This window comes from Typopeltis vanoorti, chromosome 25 (assembly GCF_054136105.1).
Source record: "Typopeltis vanoorti isolate ZY-2024b chromosome 25, IOZ_Tvanoo_1.0, whole genome shotgun sequence".
NCBI classification, from domain to species: Eukaryota; Metazoa; Arthropoda; class Arachnida; order Uropygi; family Thelyphonidae; genus Typopeltis; species Typopeltis vanoorti.
In genome coordinates, this window is record NC_143573.1 from 72,047,304 (window position 1) to 72,066,097 (window position 18,794).

The window sequence follows — 18,794 nt, forward strand, 5'->3', positions numbered from 1 at the left end:
TTCTTTTGTTGTATTTACTGGTCTTCAAACATTAATAACCACTCAGATCTCTTCACATTCCTTTCCATGAAACTTGACTGCCTGCAATCCAGCTATCTCATCCAATCAACAGGACGAGAAACTGAAGGCTTTGTAATAAGCCTTCAAGTAATGACTTGAAACCCACTCAAATTCCTGATAATAATCTTCATTCTCCAAATACTCTGGATCTCTTTTTGACCAGTTCTCCTTCCAGATATGCCGTAGAGGTCAACTCAAACAATACTTTCATACAAGTCTTCTCTCTCTCTCTCTCTCACACAGAGCTTCTCAAGAACTCCAGCTTCGTACTTTGTAACCATTTTACAAACTTTAATTTGAAACACCTTGTGTGTGGGAGGGGATAACAAGATTATATCCTAGTTCTAGGGAAGTTTAAGACATTCATTCTTATTTTGGTTTAGCTTATATGGTAGAGTCCTGATTATTTCTTTGAAAACTTTCTAGCAGAAAGTAACTTATAAGTACTAATTTTGTTACAGTGAATCCTATAATTGGAAGATATCACATAATGGGCAACACCTGTCTGTCAAACTACAGTATCTTATATTATCTTACGGCTCTGAGATATGATAGACAACAAAACAAGATATCTAATAGATTCCTGTATGGAATAGTGGATCAGTTAGTGTACAGAAGGTGAAAGTAAATTATGTCATTTAGGTCTATCCTTTATCCAAGCATGAGCAAACAAAAGTTAGCACATGAAGTATCTTTATGACTAGCAAGGTTACTTCTATATGGAGGTTATTGATTTCATATAAAATTACATCAGTATCCCATAATGCATAGTACATCCTCTTTGGGATGTTGTTATGCATTATGGAAAAGGTCACTACTCAAATTGGTTTCAACCTTTATTTAGCTCTCAGTGGGAGCTAGACCAGCAGAAAAGACTGAAAGTCAAGTTTAAAGAAATCCTGTTTTCTTCATATAAGTAGCAAAAATGATGTATCACTATTATTAAAATACTCTAGATGTGTGTGAGAGAGAGAGTTGTAGTTTTTTGCTTGGTAAAAAAATTAATTATACAAGATATTATATTATTTTTTTAACCTCTCTCTAAGCATGCTCAGAGAAGTTTGTGTATGGAGTATCTTATCTTGACAGCTAATATAATGATGCACCAGTGTATGGTGCATCACTATATTAACTTCATTATAATAAATTGAGGGTTATACTCATTGTTTTATTTCACCTCAACTCTCAGATCCATTAAATAAAATTAGTTTGAATTATGTCTTGCATACTTCTAGTTTAGAGCCCTGGCTAATTTCTTTCTTATTTCATATAAATTTATTCTGCTGGCTTTTCACCATACTAGTTTTGTTTATTGCATGACCTGTTTACATATTTAATTTCCATCTTTCACTAAAAATTGTGTCTAAGTAGTTGAAATATTTTACTTGTTCTGTAGGCTCATAACTGAGAATGCAATTGAATTTTTCCGCATGCTTGTCAATATTTTCATAGTTTTGGTGTGTTTATTACTAATTTTCATGCCAAGTTTGTTAGATTAAGAATCCTGGAAACATGTACTGGATTTGTGAGTACATCCACATAATGTAAATAGCTGATTTTCATATCTCTGATTCTGATATCAGGTTTAATGCCACTTTCTTTCATAATATGATCCATATAGATGATAAATCAGAGTGTGAGATAGAGTTCATCCTAATTTTACATCAAGTCATCTTCTTGTACCTCCTTCAGTTTTAATTGTAAACTTGCAACTCAAATATAGACTATGTATTGCTTGATTATAATGTTCTGTTTCCTCCATATAATTGTAACATTTTAAACAAATTTCTCTAGTCACTTTGTCATATGCCTTTTCTAGATCTACAAAACTTAAATCAGGTCCTTGTTATATTCCCACATTTTTTTAGCTATTTGTCTTAAAGAGAAAATCAGATCCTGACAACTTCTGTTTGGTCCTAACTCCGCTTGTTTTTTTCCACATTTTCTTTAATATTTTTTTTTACCTTCTCAAATTTGCATTAGTCTTACCTAAAATTGGAAATTCTTCTGAAACATCTGCATTCAGTTTTATTTCCCTTTTTAGAGATGAATACTATGAAATGTACTACTCTTATAGTACTCTGAGTACTCTTTATTCTCTGTCATCCATAGTTCTACCCTTCTGAATTATGTAGGGTAGTTACCGATATTTGAACATTTCTAGTTCAAAATGTGATCTGTTCCAGCTGTCTTTCCACAGTGATGGCTTTTGGCAATTTTTTTATCTCAAGTATTAAGTATTCTGATTGCATTCCTCTTTAATATTTTCAATAGACAAAATCAGTGTTTGCATTGGTTAGTCAATGTCTGTTTCCATGGTACATTCCAAAGGACAATGTAATAACCTTGCCATTTAGTTAGAAAGTGTCAGTTCCATCTGAGCTGCTAAGAATCTTTAAAAGGGCTTTTTTTTTTTTTCCTCCCTAGCACAAAACAAGAACTAATTGGTCTCATATAATAAAAGTGGTTTTACTGGAAAACAATCAGAATTACTGATGAACATACAAAATTAGCAGACATAATATATAATCTAAGATTGATTGGGCTATAATACCACACATGGTTAAAGAATGCAAAGCTCTGTGAGGTTTTTTGGTTTCATGTAGCTTTTTTGATTATATTAAAGTAGGATTTAAATGTGAATTACTTGCATCACCATTCACCATTTTAGAAAGATTATTCTTTTGATACACAAAGCTTTTCTGACTATTACACTGGCTTTCCTAGTACTGATAATGTTCTTTTAGATAGAGCCTCTCCACGGGAATTACAGATTTGATGATGAATGGATATATAAGGTAGGAACATGGTGTACACACACCAACACACATAATATATAACTCGCGGGATTTTCATATTTATAGTGAAACTTTCGATCAAGCGTTCTTGTCAGTGTTAGTTCTAGTACTAAAATGGTTACAATTAATAGATGGATACAATAAATCTGTACTGGCATAATATTTTTTTGAGGAAAGTAGAAAGATCCCACATCAGAAGTACTCAAAAGGAACACAGAGGATAATAGCTGTTGATTAAGAATTATCTTCTTTATGCTTGTAAAGTAAATAGTCACTTTCTTAATATTAATCTCTTACTCTTAAAACAAGAAAAACTTTTATTTTGTTGCAGATGATTTTTCGAGCTCGGTTTAGTGCCATTACTGAACGAGATATTAAAACAGCAATGAATAATTTGGTAGAACCAAATGAAAATGAGGCTCGATCTGTTGATGCACGTCAGGAGTTAGATCTCAGGATAGGCTGTGCTTTCACTAGATTCCAGACAAAATTTTTTCAGGTGGGTGTGTTTGCATGTGCAAGATATGTCGTAATTATTTCAGCTTCTCAGTAATTTGAAAGACCAAGTGCATGCTACATTTTTATGCATAAGTATATATAAAATATGTAATTAGCATTTAACCCACTCAGTACTGAACTAAAATAGGTTTTCTAGAAAAGTGGACGTTGTTAAGTGTGTGCAAGTCTGAGAAAAGGGAACAGTATTTTGTACATATTAAATTATTAAAGTGTTGATAATTATTACCATAGTGGACATAGCAGTTGTAATATAATTATATACTGTAACTGTTTATTTTATCATCATCATCAAATTCCTGATATATACCCTCAAGGGGTGCACAGGATATGATAGTACTACATGAAAAATTACATCATTACTAATTTCCTATCTAAAATTTTCTTCCAAATCAGTCTGTTACCTGTCAAGACTCCAACATTATCAGATCTTATATTTCAATCTCCTAAGGCACTTTTTACTGTATCAATCCACCTATATCTTGGACTTCCTCTGGGTCTTTTTCCTGCCAACCTGGCAGAGAACACTTATTTTGCAAATCTTTCCTCGCCCATTTTGTTTAAGTGACCATGCCACCTGAGATTAGCTCTGCTAATGCATTCCTGGATGCTGACAATGTCAAGTTCTTTCCTAATATCCTTGTTTTTAATAGGATATTGCCATTGATGCCATCTGTTCATGCCTCTAATCTTTCTCAGGACTCTCATATCTGCAGTCTCTATTCTTTGGCCATGCATTTTACTTCTGACCCAGCTCTCAGATCCCTAAGTTAAACCTGGTTTGAACACTGTCTCGTATACAGCTAATTTAGTGTTTTGACTAATTTCTCTCTTATTCCATAAAATTGTATTCAGTTGACTTCCTGCCATACCAGTTTTGTTAATTCTGTTGTCTCATCTCATCTCATCTTCTTTATACCCTCTTTTACCTTGCGGTGTCGAGGGTCCATTGATCATCGGACCTCAATCCGTTTACAGGATAAGGTGGTCAGCCCTATGCCCCAGTATATCCTATGGCCTGTAGTGCTAAGTTCTCAAGGCCAGTTTGCCTGCTTTGCAGGATGAAAAACCCCAGAATAAACTGGGGAAAAAACCCTGCTGTCCACGCCCAAGACTGGCTAACTTGGCTATGGCTGAGGAAGATCCTTCAGCTCCTCACTTCACTGACAGGAATCGAACCTAGGACACTCCTTCCCCAGGCATATGGTTGCGAAGCGTATAACCACTAGGCTAACTGCGTGGACCATATCCTACTAATTCTGTTGTCTATTTCCATATTTAATTTACAATCTTCACTAAAAATGTGCCTAAGTAGCTGAAATGTTTTACTTGTTCTATAGGTTCTCCATTCACAATGAAGTTGATATTTTCAATGTTTCTGCCTATTTTCTTGTCTTTTCAATGCTGACCTTCATACCATATATATTACAACAGTTATTCACTTTAGTCAGGGAATCTTGCAGACTTGAAGTGAATTTATTTAGAAGTATAACATCATCTGCATAAAGCATATAGCTGATATTAACATCTCCAATTTTGATATCAGGTTTGATACTACTTTCCTTCATAATGTGATCCATATAGATAATGAATAACAGAGGGGATAATGTGCATCCTTGTCTGACACCAAATTTAACATTAAACCTCCTTCCAGTACTTCCTTCAATTTTTACTGCTGACTTACAACTTAAATAAAGACAAACTATTGCTTAATATAATGTCCAATTGACACCATATGACTGCAGCATTACAGATAGGTTTTCTCTTGGCACCTTGTCATATGCCTTTTCCAGATCTTCAAAACTTCAGTACAGATCCTGTCATATCCCCATGATTTCTCAACTATCTGTCATAAAGTGAAAATCTGATTCTGACAGCCTCTATTTGGCCTGAATTCACCTTGTTCTTCACAAAAATTCTCTTCTGGAATCCTTCTCAACCATTTCTCAAGTATACTTGCATATATCTTACCAGGAACACTCGGTAGAATTCTCAGATTCAGTTTTATTTCCCTTTTTATATATGGGTAGAAAAATCAGAACTCCATAGTGGACACAATGGAGTTCTGATTTTTCAGAACTCCATTGTGTCCACTGCAATCAGAGGTCTACTGCAATCATCTGGAATTCGTCCCTCTGTCCTGGCCTTCTGAACTATGCAATGCAGCCACTGTAAGACTTTTATACCTCTATACTTGAGCATTTCTGGTTGAATATCATCTACTCTGCTGCCTTTCAACATTTCAGGCTTTTGATAGCTTTTTTCTACTTCAAGTATGGATATGTATTCCAAACTGAATTCCTGGTCATTGTTTTTTACCACTGTACTGTCAGTGGTAAAAAATCACTGACTTGTTTCATTTAGCAATTTTTCGAAGTAATTACTCCATATTTCAAGGATATCTTTTCTTCCTGTTTTCATGTCACCTATATCATCTCTAATTCCTTCATCATCATCATCATCATCATCATCATCAAATTCCTGCCATGTACCCTCAAGGGGTGTACAGGATATGACAGTACTACATGAAAAAAATTACATCATTACTAACTTCCTATCTACAATTTTCCTCCAAATCAGTCTGTTACTTGTCAAGACTCCAACATTATCAGATCTTATATTTCTATCGTCTAAGGCACTTTGTACCGTATCAATCCACCTATATCTTGGTCTTCCTCTGGGTCGTTTTCCTGCCAACCTGGCAGAGAACACTTGTTTTGCTAATCTTTCCTCTCCCATTCTATTTAAGTGACCATACCATCTGAGATTAGCTCTGCTAACGCATTCCTGGATGCTGACAATGTCAAGTTCTTTCCTAATATCCTCATTTTTAATATGATATTGCCATTGATGCCATCTGTTCACGCCTCTAATCTTTCTCAGGACTCTCATATCTGCGGTCTCTAGTCTTTGGTCAAGTGTTTTACTTCTGACCCAGCTCTCAGATCCATAAGTTAAAATTGGTTTGAACACAGTCTTGTATACAGCTAATTTAGTGTTCCGACTAATTTCTTTCTTATTCCATATGAATTTATTCAACTGACTTCCCACGATACCAGCTTTGCTGATTCTGTTGTCTATTTCTATATTTAGTTTACCATCTTCAGTAAAAATTGTGCCTAAGTAGCTGAAATGTTTTACTTGTTCCACAGGTTTTCCATTCACAACACAGTTGACATTTTCAATGATTCTGCCTATTTTCATTGTCTTTGTCTTTTTATTGCTGACCTTCATACCATATCTATTACAACAGCTATTCAATTTAGTCAGAGAATCTTGCAGACTTGTAGCGGATTTATTTAGAAGTATAACATCATCCGCATAAAGCAAAGAGCTGACATTAACATCTCCAATTTTGATATCAGGTTTAATACCACATTCCTTCATAATGTGATCCATATAGATAATGAATAACAGAGGGGATAACGTACATCCTTGTCTCACACCAGATTTAACATTAAACCATCTTCCTGTACTTCCTTCAATTCTAACTGCAGACTCACAACTCAAATAAAGACTAAGTATTGCTTGATATAATGCCCCATTGACACCATATAACTGCAGCGTATTGAATAGCTTCTCTCTTGGCACCTTGTCATATGCCTTTTCCAAATCGACAAAACTTAAATACAGATCTTTGTTATATTCCCATGCTTTCTCGACTATTTGTCGTAAAGTGAAGATCTGATCCTGACAGCCTCTATTTGGCCTGAATCCAGCTTGTTCTTCACCAAGCTTTTCTTCCACAATTCTTCTCAACCGTTTCTCAAGTATACTTGCATAGATCTTGCCAGGAACACTCAGTAGGGAAATACCTCTGTAATTCTCACATTCAGTTTTATTTCCCTTTTTATATATGGGTACTATCAGAGCTCTACTCCAATCATCGGGAATTCGTCCCTCTGTCCAGGCTTTCTGAACTATGCAGTGCAGCCACTGTAAGACTCTTATACCACCATACTTCAGCATTTCTGGTCGAATATCATCTACTCCTGCTGCCTTTCCACATTTCAAGCCTTTGATGGCTTTTTCTACTTCAAGTATGGATATGTATTCCTGACTGCATGCCTGGTCAGTGTTTTTTATCACTGTCCTGTCATCACTGCTTGTTTCATTTAGCAGTTTTTCAAAGTAATTACTCCATACTTCAAGGATATCTTTTTCTCCTGTTTTCATTTCACCTTTATCATCTCTAATTCCTTTTACAGCAGTCTTTCCTCCATTCCTAAGCTTCTTCAACAACCTCCAGAATATTTTGCCACCTTCTTGATATTTATTTTCTATATTCTTGCCAAAGTCCTCCCATGACTTTTGTTTAGCTAGTTTTACACACTGTTTAGCTTTCTTACATTTGTCTCTGTATTCTGTAAGAGTAAAAGCTGACTTATTTGCCAGGAACTTTTGATATGCTTTCTTCTTTTCCTTCACTGCCTCTTTAACTTCCTGTGTCCACCAGGGAGTTCTGATTTTTTTATCTTTGCACACAACCTCACCACATGCCTCTCTGGCAGAATCAATCAATGTTTCCTTTAGAGTTTGCCACTGAATCTCCAAGGTTTGATTCCTGTTCTCAAACTCTTTCATTTTCTTTTCAATAATATTTCTGTATTTTAGTCTACAGTTTACATCTGAGAGCTGCTCAACTTTTATTCGCTTTAAAACTTTCTTACATGTTATTCTTTTCAATATGAAATTCAATTTTATCCTGCTCAAGACTAAATAGTGATCACTTCCAATTTCAAATCCTCTGTACACTCTGGTGTCCTGCACCAGGGAGAAAACATCACTATCAACAATAACATAGTCAATGAGACTTTTCTTATTCCTAGCCTCTTCTCTCCATGTGAATTTGTGCACATTTTTATGTTGGAACATGGTGTTAGTAATAACCAGTCCATGTCCTGAGCAGAAATCCAACAGATATTTGCCATTATTATTAGCTTTGCTCTTTTCTCCAAATTTTCCCAAAATATTTTTGTATGTCTCACAATCATTTCCTACTCTACTATTTAGATCCCCAACAAGGACCAACTTTTCCTTTTTCATTGTGTCAGTTGCTTTTTCTAAAGCCTCAAAAAATTCCTCCACTTCTACCTTAGTAGAACCTTCTGTGGGACCATAGGCACAAATAAGTCTCATTGTCCAGTTCCCCATTCTCATATTTGCCCACATTACTCTACTTGAGACTGACTGCCATTCAAGAAGATTAGCCTCGTATTTTGTGTTGAATACTATGGCTACTCCTTCTTTTCCTTGATTGTTATTGCCTGAATATAACATTTTGTATTTATTGCTCAGAAAGATCTCACCAGTTTTGGTCTTTTTTGTTTCAGTCACCCCTATTATGTCGATCTGGTACTTATCTAATTCCTCAGCTAGCTCCATTTCTTTGCCATTCAGGCTTCTTACGTTGATAGTACCGATCTTTAACTCTGGTGATGTTGAGTTGGGGTTTGTTTTCAGATTTGTTCCAGTAGCTGACTTTTCGCTGTTCGCCCTGGTTCCCTGGCGAAAACAACGGGGGCCTTGTTTAACCGGGCGACGCCCCAGCCGGCATGAAATTTTGTCATGTTGTACCATCATTTTTTATTTTGGTTTAACCAATAAGAATACAATTTGGTCGGCTAAATCCCAAATTGCCAGCCCATATCTCTCTACCTTCTTGATATTTATTTTCTATATTCTTACCCCACAGCGTTTGTTTAGCTAGTTTTACACGGTATTTAGCTTTATTATATTTGTCTCTGTATTCTCTAAGAGCACAAGCTGCCTTATTTGCCAGGAACTTTTGATGTGCTTTCTTCTTTTCTTTAAACTTGTGTCCACTATGGAGTTCTGATTTTTCTATCCTTATTGACAACCTCACCACATGCCTCTCTGGCTGAATCAATCAGTGTTTTTTTCAGAGCTTGCCACTGAATCTCTAAGAGTTGGTGGCTGTTCTCAAACTCTTTCATTTTTTCTTCAATCATATTTGTGTATTTTAGTCTACAGTTCACATCTGAGAGCTGCTCAACTTTTATTCTGTTTAAAACTTTCTTATATGTTCTTCTTTTCAATATGATATTCAATTTTATCCTGCTCAAGACTAAACAGTGATCACTTCCAATTTCAAATCCTCTGTACACTCTGGTGTCCTGCACCAGTGGGAAAACATCACTATCAACAATAACATAGTCAAGGAGACTTTTCTTATTCCTTGCTTCTTCTCTCCATGTGAATTTGTGCACAAATAAATCTCATTATCCAGTTCCCCATTCTGATATTTGCCGACATCACTCTACTTGAGGCTGCCTTGCCATTCAAGAAAATTAGCCTCATATTTAATGTTGAATACTATTGCGGCTCCTTCTTTTCCTTGATTGTCATTGCCTGAATATAACATTTTGTATTTATTGCTCAGAAAGATCTCACCAGTGTTTGCCTTTTTTGTTTCAGCACCCCCTATTATGTCAATTTGATACTTATCCAATTACTCATCTAGCTAACCTCGCTTAATTCAATATGGACGATAATCTGTTAGCCTGATTGAATGAAATGATACCATTTCCTGCTTTAAGCGAGTGATTAATCAGTTAATGCAATTTTTTTACATTATGCAAAATTTTTTGTCACCAATCTACAAGCGAGCAGAAAAGCTGGAGGTCATTAAGACATGAAATGAAAGTGGCATTTCATGTTTTAATGACTGTGGTATATAATGATTGTGCAAGACCTGGCATACAGCGAGTCTATTGGACTATATTAAATAAGAGCAAAGAATACAAAGAACAAGGAAAAGTTGCTACTACTTCTTTAAGCATTTAATAATTGAGATGCAGTGTCTTCTATCACTCTGTATTGAGGATTATAACAAAAAAAGAATACCTCTTATACAGGGAATATTCAGGTAAAAGCTCTCAATATTTTTACTTCATTGAAAGAGACCAAATTTCAAGAGGAATGTGGAAGCATTACTGTGAGTTTAGGATGGTTTGACCATTTTAAAAATTGAACTGGATTGCATAACATAAGAATAATTGCAAAATCTGCTCGTGCTAAAAAGATTCTGTGGCCAAGTTTCCTGAAGAATTGCAAAGGATAATTCAGGACAGTGATTATGACGATCGGCAAATATTCAACGCTGATGCAATTGGTCTCTTTTGGAAGTGTATGCCAACAAAAACTTTCCTAGCTAAAGCTGAAATCTCAACCAGGATACAAAGTATCTTAAGATCGTCTTATGCTTTTATTAGGAGGCAATGCAGAAGGCAATTTTAAACTCAAGCCTATGTTAGTTTATCATGTGCAAAATCCAAGATCTACATTATTGAAGAAATCAGAACAATTGGAAGAGAACTTGGATTTAATGAACTGGATAATGAAGATGTGAGAAATTTGCTCGATTTCCATTCTTCAACTAGAAGAACAACGTGCATTTGAAGAAGAAGAAGATAAGGAGTGCGAACAAGAAGAGAATGTTACGACCAAGAAGCTAACTGCAAAAGAACTTGAGCTAGTTTTCAATTACATTGAGAATGCTAAGGAAATTTTGTTTGATGCTGATCCTGATATGGAATGAAGCTTCGAAGTCTGCCGAAATCTTGATAAAGCGATCGCCGTCTATTGCAAATTGCATGACAAGATGAAAAAGTCGAGCAGGATATCAAACATCTTTACTTAATTTCTTTTTTTAAAAAAGAAATTAAGTAAAGATGTAAAAAAAAACTTAATCAAATGTTTAGACATTAAATAAAAACTTAATTGATTTTTATTTACATCATCATCATCATCATCAAATTCCTGACATATACCCTCAAGGGGTGTACAGGATATGATAGTACTACATGAAAAATTTACATCATTACTAACTTCCTATCTACAATTTTCCTCCAAATCAGTCTGTTACTTGTCAAGACTCCAATATTATCATTATCAGATCTTATATTTCTATCGTCTAATGCACATTGTACTGTATCAATCCACCTATATCTTGGTCTTCCTCTGAGTTGTTTTCCTGCCAACCTGGCAGGAAAAAGATTGGCAAAACACTTGTTTTGCTAATCTTTCCTCACCCATTCTGTTTAAGTGATGATACCACCTGAGATTAGCTCTGCTAATGCATTCCTGGATACTGACAGTGTCAAGTTGTTTCCTAATATCATCATTTTAAATATGATATTGCCATTGATGCCATCTGTTCACGCCTCTAATCTTTCTTAGGACTCTCATATCTGCAGTCTCTAGTCTTAGGTCAAGTGTTTTACTTCTGACCCATAAGTTAAAACTGGTTTGAACACTGTCTTCTATACAGCTAATTTAGTGTTCCAACTAATTTCTCTCTTCTTCCATATGAATTTATTCAGTTGACTTCCTACCATACCAGCTTTGTTGATTCTGTTGTTTATTTCCATATTTAATTTACCATCTTCACTAAAAATCATGCCTAAGTGGCTGAAATGTTTTACTTGTTCCAGGATTCCCTGTTCGCAACACAGTTGACATTTTCAACAATTCTACTATTTTTATTGTCTTTGTCTTTTTAATGCTGACCTTCATTACATATCTATTACAACAGTTATTCAATTTCGTCAGGGATTCTTGCCGACTTGAAGCAGATTTATTTAGAAGTATAACATCATCCGCATAAAGCAAAGAGCTGACATTAACATCTCCAATTCTGACTTCATGTTTAATACCACTTTCCTTCATAATGTGATCCATATAGATAATGAATAACAGAGGGGATAATGTACATCCTTGTCTCACCCCAGATTTAACATTAAACCATCTTCTTATACATCCTCAATTTTAACTGCCAACCTACAACTCAAATACAGACTAAGTATTGCTGGATATAATTCCCCATTGACACCATATAACTGTAGCGTATTGAATAGCTTCTCTCTTGGCACCTTGTCATATGCCTTTTCCAGATCGACAAAACTTAAATACAGATATTTGTTATATTCCCATGCTTTCTCAACTATTTGCCGTAAAGTGAAAATCTGAACCTGACAGCCTCTATTTGGCCTGAATCCAGCTTGATCTTCACCAAGCTTTTCTTCCACAATTCTTCCCAATTGTTTCTCAAGTATACTTGCATAGATCTTGTCAGGAACACTCAATAGGAAATACCTCTGTAATTCTCACATTCGTTTTATTTCCCTTTTTATATATGGGTTCTATGAGAGCTCCACTCCAGTCATCGGGATTTCGTCCCTCTGTCCAGGCTTTCTGAACTAATCAGTGCAGCGACTGTAAGACTTTTATACTACCATACTTCAGCATTTCTGGTCGAATATCATCTACTCCTGCTGCCTTTCCATATTTCAAGCCTTTGATGGCTTTTTCTACTTCAAGTATGGATGTGTATTCCTGACTGTATGCCTCTTGAGTGTTTTTTACCACTGTGCTCTCAATGCTTGTTTCATTTAGCAATTTTTCAAACTAATTACTCTATACTTCAAGGATATCTTTTTTTCCTGTTTTCATGTCACCTTTATCATCTCTAATTCCTTTGAAAGCACTCTTTCCTCTATTTCTGAGCTTCTTCAACAACCTCCAGAATATTTTGCCACCTTCTTGATGTTTATTTTCTATGTTCTTGCCAAAGGCCTCCCATGACTTTTGTTTAGCTAGTTTTACCCAGTGTTTAGCTTTCTTACATTTGTCTCTGTATTTTCTAAGAGCAAAAGCTGACTTATTTGCCAGGAATTTTTGATATGCTTTCTTCTTTTCCTTCACTTTCTCTTTTACTTCCTGTGCACCATGGAGTTCCGATTTTTCTATCCTTGTAGACAACCTCACCACATGCCTCTCTGGCTGAATCAATCTGGGTTTTCTTCATGGTTTGCCACTGAATCTCCAAGGTTTGGTTCCTGTTCTCAAACTCTTTCATTTTATCTTCAATAATCTTTGTGTATTTTAGTCTACAGTTCACATCTGAGAGCTGCCCAACTTTTATTCGCTTTAAAACTTTCTTAGATGTTATTCTTTTCAATATGAAATTCAATTTTATCCTGCTCAAGACTAAGTAGTGATCACTTCCAATTTCAAATCCTCTGTACACTCTGGTGTCCTGCAGGACAAAAACATCACTATCAACAATAACATAGTCAATGAAACTTTTCTTATTCCTTACCTTTTCTCTCCATGTGAATTTGTGCACATTTTTATGTTGGAACATTGTGTTAGTAATAACCAGTCCATGTGCTGAGCAGAAATCCAACAGGTATTTGCCATTATTATTTGCTTTTCTCTTTTCTCCAAATTTTCCCAATATATTTTGTATGTCTAACAATCATTTCCTAATCTGCCGTTTAGATCCCCAACAAGGACCAACTTTTCCTTTCTCATTGTGTCAATTGCTTTCTCTAAAGCCTCAAAAAATTCCTCCACTTCTAACTTAGTAGAACCTTCTGTGGGACCATAGGCACAAATAAATCTCATTATCCAGTTCTCCATTCTGATATTTGCCGACATCACTCTACTTGAGACTGCCTTGCCATTCAAGAAGATTAGCCTCATATTTAGTGTTGAATACTATGGCTGCTCCTTCTTTTCCTTGATTGTCATTGCCTGAATATAACATTTTGTATTTATTGCTCAGAAAGATCTCACCAGTTTTTGTCTTTTATTTTCAGTCACCCCTATTATGTCAAAAATGGTATTTATCTAATTCCTCAGCTAGCTCCATTTCTTTGCCATTCAGACTTATGTTGATAGTACCAATCTTCAACTCTGGTGATATTGAGTTGGGGTGTGTTTTAGGGTTTGTTCCAGTAGCTGACTTTTTGCTGTTTGCCCTGGTTCCCTGGCGAAAACAAAGGGGGCCTTGTTTATCCAGGCAAAGCCCCAGTGGCATGAAATTTTGTCATGTTGTACCATCAATTTATATTTTGGTTTAATCCAATAAGAATACAATTTGGTCGGCTACATCCCAAATTGTCAGCACATCCTCGTTCGTTCAGTATCCAGGTTTATACCCAACAGGGTATACCAAGAGAAAGTGAGGATTGGACATTAGGTCAGAAGCCGTGGTTGGTTCTCCGCATTCCTTTAAAGGCTATGTGGAGGTCTCCTCTCTCGGTTATAGAGCCTTGACCCTTAAGCATTCCGTGAAAATTTTAAGAATACTTTGAAAATAAAATATTAAAAAATACAGTCAGAAACCAAATGAGTTTAATAATCTGAGGATGGTTGATAAACTTTTGGAAGTAGACAAATTCCTGTGATAGCCCTTAGACCTGGATGAGTTTAATTACAGTAGACTTTCACTATAGCATATGTTGCTCAAGTTGAGCAAAAATGGTAGTTTGCTATAGGGAGTGAACAAGTTCTCTCACTATAACAGGTTCCTGGAAAGTCCTATATATTGTATATACTAAGCTATCTCCTTTAACTTTGTCTTATAGTCTATGAGTTCACTGTAGCGAAAATCAGCTGTATTGAACTGTTTGAATAAGTATACCTAAGGAGATGGACATTATCCACAATGTGCTCTGATGGCATCTTTCTTGTGAAATGAGAAAATCTGCATATTGGAGAAGGAAAAATTATACATAAGAAAAAAAAAATTATGGAAAACATTAAAAATAAAATTAAGGTACAAGTGGGGCTGAAAACCAGAATAAAACGCTAGTGATGTTTTTTTTTTTCCTAAAATGAGTTGGGATTTGTATTAAACTTTTGAAAAAAATAATACAAGTTACTATAAAATTATTCTTTCAGAAAGTCACAGAGATATGATATGCCTTCATTTATAAGCTTTTAAGTTTAAACAAATTTCATTGCCAGGTGAGAGACCACTGTTCTGCTTTGTCTGCATGGTTAGCCGAGTGGCTATGCGTTTTTCAACCATATGCCTGGGAAAGGAGTGTCAATTCCCATCATTGACATGAGGAGCTTAGGATCTTTCTGAGACATGCCATGTTAGCCAGTCTTGAGCATGAAGTGCAGGGTTTTTCTCCCGAGTTTATCTGGGGTTTTTCCTTCCACAAGCAGGCAAACCAGCCCTGTGAACACACACATCCACAGATATAGGACACGCCAGGAGGCAGAGGGCTAGCCACCTTATACTTGAGGCAGGTATGGCTTGAAAGGGATTAGGATAGATCCATAACAGGCCAATAGGCTTAATATGAAAAAGGAAGAAGAAGAAGTTTAGACTTTACGATACTTGTTGGAAGTGATGTCTCCTTACCTTATCACTTTTGAACAAACTTGAACATTCCTGTGATGGTCTGGATTTTTTCACAGTGTTTTATTTGTCAAGTGGTTTCCATGATGAATGATGAATTCTTCGACTCCTCTTGGTGGTGTCATGTAGTAATAATAATAATAATAATAATATCATCAAATTCCTGATATGAACTCTAAAGGGGATAGATACTACAATAGTACTATTTAAAAAAATTTTTTTTTTTTTAAATCCAAGAGAGGTTGGTCAACCTATAGTATACTAGCACCATGGATGAGCGAGATGGAACTTGTCTATATTTATCTTGAAAAGCACTGGATTGTATTTCTTGGGAAACACATAAGATGGCAGACTTTTCCAGAGGACAGCATTGAAAGTGATGATTGAAGAATGGGAGAAATTTGTTCTGTGAGTTTGGAGATGCATAGTGAGAGGGTGGGGGGTTAGTTACTGCATGCATTTGAACTGATTTGACAAGAGAGTGGGGATATTGTTGCTAATTTTTATGACCAGTGAAAGTTTTTGTAGTCGATGCAAGTTGTGGAAACTGAGCACCTGTGTGTGTGAGTGAGTGAAGTGTATCAGTGAGTAGGAGATCATTGATTGGTATGACAGTCCTTTTCAGTACAGAGTTCAGTATCTTTAGGGTAAGGGCACCCAAGATATGGGAGCAATATTCAATGGTCAGGCTGATTTGTATAGTTACAAAATGTTTGGAGTTAAAGTAATGTTTCGAGCGAAAAGGAAAACTAACTTTTTGGAGTCAGAGGAGGCAATATTTGTAATACTGTTAATTTGTAGTACTGAATGTTTTGGAGATCTATATTTAATGTGGTAATAGTTAGGGTTCTGGAGATTGCATTGATTTATGCATTGTCGGGTTTGATAAATGAAAGGAAGGAATTCAATGTGCTGTCATCAGCAAAATTATGTATTGGAATGGTAGTCTGCCAGAGTAAGTTATTTATATATAGAAGGAATAGGGTGGGTGAGAGGTTCATCCTTGTGGAGCCCTCTTGCATTAGTTGTATATTTAGAAGGTAAGTATCTGTAAGTCCACCATCACTCAAAGTGAGCATCAAGTTGGGAAGTGGCAGTCTAGCTGCAGAAGTCAAAAGGTAGACCAGATGATGAGAGTTTACTTAACAGGCTTTTGTGCCAGACTCGGTCGAAGGCCTTCGAGATGTCAAGGGTGACCAATCGGGACTTTCAAAATTTTTCCATGGTATTTGTTGAGATTAGCTCTGCTCAAATGTTTCTGAATGCTAACAATGTCAAGTTTCTCTCTAATATCTTCATTTTTAATATGTTTCTGCCATTGATGTCATCTCTTCACTTTCCTTTATTTTTCTCACAACTCTCTCATATTTTTCTCAAAATTGGTTTAAATGCTATCTTGTGTATGCCTAGGTCAGGGTTTTGACTAATTTCTCTTTTAAGTTTACACTCATTAAGCAAACACCACTAAAACAAGCAGACTCACTGTAACAAACTCCAGTGACCAAAAGTCCATAGAATCAAATATGGTCTTGTGATTGTTATGAATTTCAGATAGTAAGAGTTGTCTGTCAATTTATTCAATTAACTCCTAGTATACCAGCTTTGCTTTTTCTGTTATATGTTTCTGTATTGAATTTGCCATCTTCAAACAGCTAAATAGAGCACAATTTTATTGTGCTCTATTTAGCTGTTTTATAGATTGTCCATTTTGGCTGATTTTAAACCAAATTTGTTACATCAGTTAAGTCATCCTTTCAATCTTTGCTATATTGATCTTCAACTGCCTGTATACTAAAACTCCAAGATTCCTAGCCTGATCAGTTTCTTCTAGCATAATTTCACCAATATAATATGACATTGGGCATCTCATCACACCAAAGTGTGTGTGACGAGATACCCAACATTGAACTGATAGAGATTTTCACTTGTCCGCAATTCCAATCTATTCAAATCATTGTGCCAGTACTGCATATCAGCTGCATTCCTGATTACTTAGCATCATCATCAAATAGGTGTATATCTCAAATCAGAGATGTGTCAAAGCCTTCCCAGTATCATTAATATATAGATTGAATAACAGTGGACCAAGGATACTTATCCTTGTGATACACCACTACTTACCTTAAGTCTTGCAGACTTGCATCCTATATATACTGTTACTTGATATCTGTCAGTCAAGGATATCCTCTTATTTATGCTTATATTTTATAATCCAATCCTATATTCTCTAATTTATGCAAAACTTTTCCATGCTGTATTCTATCAAAAGCTTTAGCAAAATCCAAAAGTATCATGGTGTATCCATTCCCCTTGTCTAACACAATGGTAACATTATTATCGAATATGAGCTGGTCGCTCAAACATGACCTTCCCTTAGTAAATCCATGCCATTAATTGGAAAATATAGATTTTCTTTTATGAGTCCTAACCGATTATTCAAATTTTCACCACCACTCGAGAGAGATAACGATAGATAGATCATTGGATACATCAGCCTTTGTACAACCATCCATTCCTTGGCATCTTCCCTGTTCTGAGACTCATATATCCTGGCTAAAGGAATAGCCAGTTCAGCTCACACTTTTAGTATTTGTGCTGGTATTCTCATAGTCCCTATTGCTGATTTCTTATTCACTTTGTGCAGCAGCTCTAGTATCTCCTCCTCATATTAACATTAACAATAAAAGAAATTAAATAATAGTTAATAAACAGTTCACGACAAAATGCCAAAACAATGAGAGATTCAGCGAGCAATGATATTGTAAATAGCAGTTCACAAAAACTGCTTGTTGGTTGATTCCCAGGAGCATCATATCATTAAAACCATCATAATTAAACAGTTGTAATTCAGGGTGTATACTGTACTTCACTGAAGTTACTTTAGGTTTCTGCATGAGTATAGGATTAAAGCAAGAATATATGTATACTGTACTTCACTGAAGTTACTTTAGGTTTCTGCATGAGTATAGGATTAAAGCAAGAATATACATGGGTGGGCTGAAAAATTCTGATAAACACCTCAATTGCAGTTCTATCCCACTTTCTTCAAGGTGATTATCACAACTTTTCAGCACACCCTCATAATTGATTGTCAAGTATAATATATATATATTATAACCAAGCAGAACTTTTTGTAGCTATCTCTCATCCTGAGTATTCAATAATAATTATATGTTGTTTTTCTGCTTATATATAGAAAATATATGACTTCTATAGTGCTTTAGCCATAGTATCTTTTT

The 18,794-nt window shown here is 35.5% G+C and overlaps 1 protein-coding gene across 1 annotated transcript in view; it reads left to right on the forward strand.

Annotated features, from left to right (window-relative positions):
- The window catches only part of Top3beta (DNA topoisomerase 3-beta), a 233,460-nt gene that overhangs the window by 28,009 nt on the left and 186,657 nt on the right, over positions 1–18,794 (forward strand). Inside the window, exon 4 of the mRNA XM_090414786.1 lies at positions 3,190–3,357. Within this exon, the coding sequence (XP_090270912.1) occupies positions 3,190–3,357 (168 nt within the window). The remainder of the gene's footprint in view (positions 1–3,189; positions 3,358–18,794) is intronic.